The sequence below is a fragment of the Asparagus officinalis genome, chromosome 8, assembly GCF_001876935.1.
Source record: "Asparagus officinalis chromosome 8, Aspof.V1, whole genome shotgun sequence".
NCBI lineage: Eukaryota > Viridiplantae > Streptophyta > Magnoliopsida > Asparagales > Asparagaceae > Asparagus > Asparagus officinalis.
The window spans coordinates 130,827,969-130,837,745 of NC_033801.1; the positions used below are offsets into that span (position 1 = coordinate 130,827,969).

The following is a 9,777-nucleotide window of genomic DNA, read 5'->3' on the forward strand; positions in this document are numbered from 1 at the left end:
CTCCACCTTGTTCTTCGATGTAATAAGCATGTCATCCACATACAACAGGAGATAGATATAATCACCTCCACGAAGCTTCCGAATGTAAACACAACAATCATAGTCGCTTCGGGAAAACCCATGCTTCAGCATGAAGGAGTCCTACGAAAGCTGGGCGCGGGATTTTTCCGCGGGGGAAAAATTTTCCCTCCGTCCGCGCCGCTCTGATTCCCGCCGTCTCAGCCCGCCATTTATTCGGATTTCCCCCTTTGGTTTTCCTATTAAATAGTGAAGGGGGAGGGAGAGTATGTTTGTGGGAAAATTTGTGGTAAAAAACAATTAGGGTATGTGTGAGTTTTCTTGAGAGAAAGAAGAAGACGAGTGATGTGAGAGAGAATTTGCTAAAGTTTGGTATTCTCCTCCATATGAAACCCCCCTTCCCGGTGACGTAGGCTAGTAGACCGAACAAACGTAAAATCTCTGTGTATTTACTGTTTTCTGCGGTTGTTGGTATTTGCTTGTCAGGAATCCACTCAAAAATTTCGCGTCTCTTGCGCTGCATGAAGAGAAAGAGTGGCATGATCTCATCTTCGCTGAGAATATTTCGCTACTGAGTGTCAGTTTTCCTTCGGCGAAACCACAGAATATCGCGAGGTTGACTTGCTGCTATTTGTTGACAACCAAAGGCCCAGGCTCTCTCCTCAGCGACATTATCGCTTCCGCGGCGGTGGCGCGTGACTTCTGCCCCCCAACAATGGCTATCAGAGGCCTTTATTCAGACCGAGGTGTAAAATTTCGATCTGATGGTGCCGTGGTTGAATATTGTGTGGCTAAAACACCAAATAATTGTTAAAAATTCCTGGCAGAAGAATCGCGGATTAACATAATACAAGCAGAAATTGGCTTCTACAAGCTAAAACAAAGTAAAGTTGCGTAAATACGAGATTGAATAATCAATGTCGGAAAAATGATTTTTCCTATTGCGAGGATGCAGATGAAAATTCGCGCTGATTTCCGCAAAATTTTGCACCAAGGCTTTGCGCCTGGAAGAGAGAAGCACAAAACTATGGTCTGCATCGAGGATTGGGGAGCTGGATCTGGAAGACACCGGGCGATCGATTATCTTTGCCTTGAAAGGGAAGTAGCTTTTCTGATGCGTGGACGGGCCCGATGGAAACGCGCTGCGGGCGCTGCTGGTTGAAGTTAGAACAGCACATTCATGACGAAGAATCTAACGAAACCGGATCTATTTAATAATCCAATTGTATACTTGCAAGCATGCGCAGGACAGGCTCGTCAATCCGGGGTACATCAACAAGTTCGATAGGATCATATCGGCGATTTGAAAGACATTGAAGGGTGACATGTGCGAGACGCAGGACCAGGCGCTTCTACTACTTTTTATCTTCTGCCGACAGGTCTTATGAGAACCCTGCTGCAAACACTGATGCTTGTGGGTTGATACTTTGTTCGATGGATGCAGCACTAGAGCCGGCGCTTCTTAGCGGATGAATCTTTGAAAAGTTGCCAAACTAGTATATTTGACTGTCACTGTGGGGTAACACAATGAACAAGGCGCAGGACTGGTTTGCCAGAGGAAGAGGCAATGGAGCGCAGGCAAAAAGGCAAAGGGAGGAAAGAACTAGCATCTAAATCTAGACCTCTTGCGGGACGAGCGTGTTTCAAATGCCGTGCGAAGTTGGGCACTTCAGCGCTCGACCTGTCCAAAACAATAGAGCTAGGTGGGAAAAAGAATAACAACTAAGACTGAAAGACGAGAGGCAGAGGAAGAGGCGAGCTACGCTTCAGTAGGTATGGAGCGATAAGGCAATGCTATGTCTGTCACGGATTGGCTCGAGGGCGATACTCCGGAAAAGTGGATTCTTGATTCTGGCTGCATCTTACCACAGATGTGATGTCCCAAAACAGGAAGTGGTTTACTACTCACAGGAGCCATTAGACTGCGTCGGAACCGTATGATGGGGAAATAACTTTCATGCTTGTATAAAAACGGTGTGTTGGCGCTAGGCGACAACTACTCAAATTCAAGATCGCATGCATGGAGTGCCGTCCGACACCCTGCACGGACCTTTCGTGCCCGCGCACGAAAGCAGGCGCTCGTGGGCAGACGCCCACGTGAGGTGGGCCCCCGTGATCACAGTAACATTAACCACAAGGTATGTATAAAAAAACTAAATTGTATTCTTAATGGTAACATTAATTAGGCAAGATTTTGAATAAACTATTTTCTCCTCAGGAACTTGCTTAATCTTAAACTTTCAACTCTTAGCAGGGACCTAGCCAGAAATTGAAGCTTGGAGGGGGCACTTTCGTTTCTTTTCTTGAAACAATTGTATGTTTTTTTATAAGAAATTTGTGCCATATATTATAAAAACAATTACCTTGGAGTTAAAATGCTGAAAATTAAGAATAAAACAGAAACAAGAAATTTTTTAATTGATACGAAAATATTTTCCTCTAGGCTAATTATCAGAAAAATAATTAAAATTAATTAAAATGGCATAAGTTAATAATACCTCCTCCTCATTCCCATAAATCGCAGCGCAATCTATGTGTCTGTACCCAGCCTGCATTCGCACCCAATCAAACAAAATCTCAATCCTACCTCTCAAAACAGATACCCAAAAAATCGCACCCAATCAAACAAAATCTCAATCCTACCTCTCAAAACAGATACCCAAAAAAAAAAAAAAATGAGGGGGGCAAAATTAAATGTGGTAAAACTACCTTAACAGCAACGACGACAGCATCGCCGACGACGCCGGGCTGGGCTTGCCAAGTGCCAAGGCCCACTGACGGCATCTTTGCTCCCGTGTTCAGACTAAAAAACTTCGCCATTTTCGATTTCTGTGTATCTTTTCTTCTCTCCTTGGTTCTCGTAATCTCTCTGTCTGGTTGTCTCTAGAGTGATATTTATAGAGAAGGAAAGTAGGGGTAGGGGGGGATTCTGGAAAGAACGTGAACGCACCAGAAAAGGAAAATGTCGGCGGACGTTGAAAGAGAAAATTGACCCGCAAACAAAAGCGAGGCTAACCTTTTTTTTTTTTTTTTTGTCCTTGGTTCTCGTAATCTCTCTGTCTGGTTGTCTCTAGAGTGATATTTATAGAGAAGGAAAGTAGGGGTAGGGGGGGATTCTGGAAAGAACGTGAACGCACCAGAAAAGGAAAATGTCGGCGGACGTTGAAAGAGAAAATTGACCCGCAAACAAAAGCGAGGCTAACCTTTTTTTTTTTTTTTTTGAGATTGCGTCAGCACACACGAAATGTTTACCAGTGGGCCATTGTAACCAGTGGGCCATTGTAGGCTGCGGAACCAAAACTTAGGGCCCATTGGGGCGTGCGGGAGGCTATTTGGGTCGGCATTTTTTTTAAACCCTTGAAATGTAGTTACTGATACAGTAAATTTTACAAAGAAGAGTTACACAAGCCCCACTAGTAAGAGCGTTTGGAAACCAATGCGTTTACTTTGTTTTTGTAATGTTTTTGTCAAAATAAAAACACCATACGTCTAGAAATCATGATTTTTTCATGGTGAAATCAAAACACCTATGTGGGTGCAAAAGCAAAAACAAAATACATATCTAGACACACCTTGTTTTGAGTTTTGTAAGGCGTTTGGAGTTTTGTAACTATTGTCTAATGATATATTATATTATAAAAATAATATATTATAATAACTGTAATATATTAGCAATGCTTAATATATAAATTATAAAATATTTGATTATGCTATATTTGCACCATATAGTATAATATAATATAAATATTGTAAGAAATATATTACATTGTATTAATATTTATAATAACTATAATTAATATGTTAAAAGTATATACAATACAATTAATTAGCTAATAATATTATAATATAATTATTATGAATTACTATAAAGCTGATAATTAATTAAATACAGTACATTATAGTATAGTTGATATTATAATATATTACATTATAGTGTAACATTTTTAACACGATATTAATATATTATAGTCAAGCCCAATCCATTACATTATATATTACATTATAGTATAGTTGATATTATAATATATTACATTATATATTTTAACACAATATTTCGATTAATAAGTAAATATATAATATAATAATATACATGCTATATAATAGAATATCTTTATAACTGAATAAATATACAAAGTCACCTTAGTGTTTTGAAAACGATTTTGGAGAAAAGCAGCTTGGTGTTGTGTTTTTCTTAAAAAACACCTCAAAAACACACAAAAAAATCACAATGGTATCCAAATGCACCCTTAACTAAAATGACAATTATAAGTGAAGATTTTTTTTTAATATATGAACCAAAATTCTATTATTTTCCTCCAATTTTGACATAAGAAAAAACGACTACCAAGATACATTTATCAAGCGAAAACTAGAAAAAAAATTATTTGTAAATTATGAAATTTGTGTTTTCATTCTTTTTTGTAAGGACCAAGACTAGATTCGAACTTTTCGAACTTATGAGTATGCCTCAGGCTTCAGTCAAGCACAATCCCTTACTACTTTTACATATAAATAAATAAATTGATTCTTGACTTAGATTTACTCAATTTTTGTACATTCAGCAAACCTTTCAAGAGATAATTCAAGATTTGCTTAGTTACGCTAAGAGTCCGTCAGTTGTATTTAGAGGCATTAACAGCTACTAAGAATAGCCATCTAATTTGATGCAAGTCTTGTGTTGATATCTATGTACCAAAGTGCAAGTCTTGTGTGGATATCTATGTACATTCATCAATGTACATAGATATTTGCCATTGACATAATTTTATTCTGCTGTTTAAATTTCGAACATCCAACATCTTGAAACATAGATATACAGGATGCTCAGATCCTCACTCGTTTATTTTTTCGAATGTTTACGTAGGATAAAAAAGGCTCAGTACGCCGCTAGTACATTTTTGAAGTTGTTACTTGTTCATATCTCTCCATCCCAGAGCTCCTCCTCACTCTTGTAGATGCCGTCAGCTCTGATGAATAAATGGCCTCTTGGCGTCCATACTTGTTCAATTTCATCAAACTTAGCGAACAAATCCTCAGGTATCGACCAATCAAATATATCAAGATTTCCTCTCAATCTGACTTCGTTTGTGCTCTTAGGTAGCACGCTGTGACCCATCTGTATCCCCCAGCGAAGAACAACCTGTCCAGGATTCCTCCCTAGTTTTTCTGCAATCTCAGTAATAATAGGGTGCGATAGCACGCTGCTGTTCTTGAACCATTCTGATCCTGGGGAGCCTAATGGAGAGTAAGCCTGAAATTAAACATTAATGTATTTGATGCTTCGTAAAGATTAGATGTTTTTATTGAAGGAAAATCCCTTAGGACGGATACGAGTGTATATATTTAGAGATTACTAGTACTACTATGGGTTAACTGCAGACAGGCCCCCTCTACCATGGTCACGTGGAATTTACGACCCCTGCAGTTCTAATATTGTTGCAGATAGACGCCCTGAAAGACTTCTATTGTTGCACGTAGACCCCCAAAGTGAAAATCTATATTTGCAGTAGTCCCCTGAGAAGTGTCAAAAAAAAAAAAAATCACTCAAGGGGTCTATTTGCAACAATAGAAGTATTGGGGCAGTAAGTTCAATTTGGTGATAGTACCGAGTGTCTACCTATTGACAATGAAACGAGAGGGAATTGATTAAGGTTAGGTCCTGAGCGACAGAGAGCACTTATACCAGGTTAGCTCATGCGCGCCAAGTTATATTGTTAATTTCGTAAGGAGAACCGAAGATAAAAGCTAAACGAACGTGATACAAAAACAGTTAAAGAATGATACGGTAATAATTTAACGTAACGAAGGAAAAATCACTTAACAGAACTGAATGAAAGAATAAGATTAGTCCTTGGACTCACACTCAGATGGATTCCCTTGGACTCGCAGTATGATCTGAGTTTCTTCTGTTGCCAGACGGGGTGACATTCAACTTGATTAACTGCAGGAGGAACACGAGCGACATCGAGAAGATCCCCCAATTTCTTGCAAGTGAAGTTGCTCACACCAATGGCTTTGGCCTTGCCTGAATCATACAGCTTCTCCATTGCAGCCCAAGTGCTAGGGATATCTGATGGTATCACATTCTCTGCACTTAGACTAGTCCCCTTCTTCAGCCTGACAGGCCAGTGAATCTGCAAGAATTTTTATAAGTTGGTTATATTTTCAAAACAATATTCATAAAAAAACAGATTAAAGGTTTTTCTAAAAAAAAATTATGACTTGTTCTTCCATGTATGATATTATCTGCTAAATTTGGACCGCAACCTATGATACTTAAAGTTGATGTGCGGAAAAATTAACAACGTCTACAACATAGACGCTCGACATATCAAATTTAAGTCATAAATATTTTAACATCCATTATTCTAAATAACAACATATTTAAGTGACTGATACTAGTCAGCTTCAATGTTCAATGAAAAGAACAAAGAGGTACGTACAAGATAAAGATCAAGGTAGTCGAGCTGTAGTCGTTTCAATGTTGAATCTAATGCCACCGGCACATCCTCTGGATCATGCTCAGTGCACCTGTAACGATCAAATAGTAGTATCAATAACGTCGGTTTTCTAATAGTAGTATCAATAACGTCGGTTTTCTTTATAACCATCATTTAGCCTTCTTTTCCTATTGAGCGAAATATGGCGAAAACTAACCAGAGCTTGGAGGTGACAAAGATGTCTTCTCTCTTTACAACACCATCTTCAAACAACTTGTTCAATGCTAATCCAATCTGCAAATAGCATGCCATTTTCAAAAGAAAATTGCAGTTGTTGTGCTGCAACTGAAAGCTTTTCTCACAACTATAGTCACAAAAAAGACTACTTAAAAAAGAACTATTTTTGTCAATTTGGTCACAAGTGGCATCTGCAAATGTTAGTAACTTTTTCCATAATTACAGTGAATATCTAAGTGTAATTCTAACTGCCAATTTTTGCAATTGTGGATTCTGGTATAAAAAAAACTACTAATAATCAAGGGTCTGTTTGGTTAGTAAAAAAATGTGAAGAAAATCTCAAAATGAAAACTGACAAGGAAAAAACTGTCAGTTTTCTTTGTTTGTGGGTGTTTGGTTCGTTTAAGCGGCCAAAGAAAGCGGGACAGAAAACGGGATACACGTGGGATTTGGGGGAAAAATTGTTTCCATCCCCAAAACCCGCGATTTCGCAATGGAGAGTGATATAAAAAGGCCGCAGATCCTCCCCGCCCGCCCCCTCCCTTTCACAGCCTAGGTTACGAATCACACGTGCGCCAATTCTCTTCCCTCAATTCTCGAACCGGCCGCTCGTTTGAGCCGCTCATGCTCCTCAGCTTGGTCCACCCAAAAGGTCCAATTTCCCACATCAATTCGCAACGCATCTCTCCTGTGGCAAGCGAGCATCGGATCTCATCGCGTTTTCCTCGAGGAACAACGCGATCAATATTCTTGAAGAATCGTTTTTGGGGTTGATTTGGGGATTTGAGAATGAGGCTCGCTGTTCGCTTGAGAATCTTGCGGCTAACTCAGGTAACGCCGCCCCCCCCCCCCAACGCTTTTGTATCTAATCCGTTCATGTTAAAACGGATTAAATTTCATTTGTGATGAGTTTCATCTTGAGATCTTGTTCCGATTTGAACTTTGATTTTTGCTCCGATTTCGAGCTCTAATTTGTTGTGTTTCGTGCTCTGTTTGAGCTCTGATTTGTTCTGAGTTCATGCTAAAATGATAACTAATTTTTGCGGTGTTGTGAGCTCTATTTGAGCACTAATTTTATTTAACTTAATATATATGCTTTGGTTTTGTTTATGATCAATTCTGATTTTTGCTCAGGTTCAAGCTTAAATGATCAAATTCATGCATAAAAAATCAAATTGAAAGCTTAGAAATATTTCTCAAAATTAATACAGAAATTATTGTAGACAAGTATTAGATAAACCAATAAAAAACCAAATTAGAAGTTCTCAACTACACCAACCTAACATAAACTTACCATAGATTTCTCATTTTCAGTTGTGTGCTTGCATGTGGTTTCAGTTATGTGCTTTCTTTTGGTTTTAGTTTTGTTCCAACTTGTCTGAATTTCCAGGATACATTTGGTTGCTTATTGTGTTGTTGCATACTTGGTTTCCAGGATACATTTTCCATCTGATACTCTGTAGTATTGGCCCTTGGACTTCAGTTGTGTGCTTACTTGTCTTAATTTTCAGCAATATTTTGATTGTGTGCAGCCAATGATTCAGTTGTGATGTGTTGGTCAGCTATGTTTGGTTTCAGTTGTGTACTTGGCCTTTAGTTTCATTACAGATTGCCAAGTTTTATACCAATGCGTTTTACCCCATCAACAGGATTATGTGACAATTCTTCGTTGGCCTTGTTGCAGAACTTTGTGAATGCGTTTTACCCCATCAATTGTGTGCTTGTCAAGTGTGTTTCCATCCAATTTTGGTCTCGGCCTTGCTTTCAGCCTTGGTTTGGTTTCCTTCGTGCTGGCTATTTGTGCATTACATGCTAGTTTTCATAACTTGGTGCTTGGTTGTTAGTTCCTGGTTATATAACCTGGTGCTTGGTTTTTAGTTCTTGGCATTGGTTGTTATGACACTGATAATATGATATTATGCCATGATGATGGTTTTTTTAAATGTATGCAGCCCAAATCTATACTAGTAATCAATTGGCAATGCAATACATGCAGTCTACATTGCTATTATAAATTTCATGGCGGAGCATACAATGAAGAAAATGACTATAACTGAGCATATTTTTTCTAAAGTGCAAATATTATACCTCCTCCTCGTTTTCATAGAACGCAGCGCAGTCGATGTGCCTATACCCAGCCTGCATTGATATCAATTGAAGAATATCTCAATTATAACTCCAAAAAATAAAAGAAAAAAAAGAAGAAGAAGAAAACTAAAAAGAAAAACACCATAACAGCGGTTATAATGGCCTCTTCAACGATGCCGGGCTGCGCTTGCCAGGTGCCAAGACCCACTGAGGGGATCTTTCCTCCTGTATTCAGACTAAAAAACTTCGCCATTTTCGATTTATTTTTTTTATATCTATCTCTTTATTTTATTTTCTAGTTTATTTATAGAGAGAGGAGAGAAAAGAATTTAGAAGGCAAATTTTCATCAATTGAAAGAGAGAGAGAGGCACCCAAGAAGTGAGAAAACTCAAACGCAGTCGCAAGCAAAGAGGAACTTCTCTTTCTATTTCATGTGTAACAACAACAGCCACACGTGAAAATCATCACTGATCTGCCTACCCGGGCAAACCCCGGCCTCCATTTCTACAGTAAACGAACAGTAGCCACGTGCTACGCCGCCAACCAACCACATTTTCACTTAGACCAACTCCAGCAATGGATAATTGGAGGGATAATTGGCTCCAACAATGGATAATTGGAAAGGTAGAATGATGTGGCTTTATTTAGGAATTATTGAATAAATAGGGTATTATTGAAAGGAAAACAAATCAAATTATGCCATGTGTCTTTGGTCTCCTCAATTATTTGTTGCTGGAAGACAATTCATGCGCGGGAGAAAAAGTAAAGGAGATGAGATGCACATGCGACATGTGGCAACTTTTTGTTGGGCAATGCGATTTTTATTTCCACCCTTTTTTTTAAATGGTATTTTTTACCAATAAATTGATCAAATAAAAAAAAAATCACCATAATTTTTCTTTTTCCGAGATCTATAAATAGAGTCCAAATTTACTTCATTTGGACACCAAATTTTTTTTTCCTATTTTCTTCAAGATTTCTATCTTCCTCCAA

At 38.4% G+C, this 9,777-nt stretch overlaps 2 protein-coding genes across 2 annotated transcripts in view; both read right to left on the reverse strand.

Annotated features, from left to right (window-relative positions):
• The window catches only part of LOC109822145 (aldo-keto reductase family 4 member C9-like), an 8,271-nt gene extending 5,296 nt beyond the window's left edge, over window positions 1-2,975 (reverse strand). The window contains exons 1-2 of the mRNA XM_020388307.1: window positions 2,728-2,975; window positions 2,517-2,567 (exon numbers count right to left, since the gene is read on the reverse strand). Coding sequence (XP_020243896.1) covers window positions 2,517-2,567; window positions 2,728-2,838 — 162 coding nt within the window. The 5' untranslated portion in view covers window positions 2,839-2,975. The remainder of the gene's footprint in view (window positions 1-2,516; window positions 2,568-2,727) is intronic.
• Window positions 4,860-9,036, reverse strand: LOC109822147 (aldo-keto reductase family 4 member C9-like). The gene is made up of 6 exons (XM_020388308.1): window positions 8,926-9,036; window positions 8,784-8,834; window positions 6,676-6,752; window positions 6,462-6,549; window positions 5,880-6,152; window positions 4,860-5,269 (listed from the first exon to the last, which is right to left on the reverse strand). Exons 1-6 carry the CDS (start codon window positions 9,034-9,036, stop codon window positions 4,934-4,936), a joined length of 936 nt encoding a protein of 311 aa, XP_020243897.1. The 3' UTR covers window positions 4,860-4,933.

Bases quoted from the DNA above. Each gene is read 5' to 3' on its own strand.
- LOC109822147 (XM_020388308.1), bottom strand. From the start codon at position 9,036: ATGGCGAAGTTTTTTAGTCTGAATACAGGAGGAAAGATCCCCTCAGTG. The intron at 6,753-8,783 runs GTATAATATTTG...TGCTATTTGCAG, and splicing joins TCTATGAAAACGAGGAGGAG to ATTGGATTAGCATTGAACAA. The intron at 6,550-6,675 runs GTTAGTTTTCGC...TGATCGTTACAG, and splicing joins TTTGTCACCTCCAAGCTCTG to GTGCACTGAGCATGATCCAG.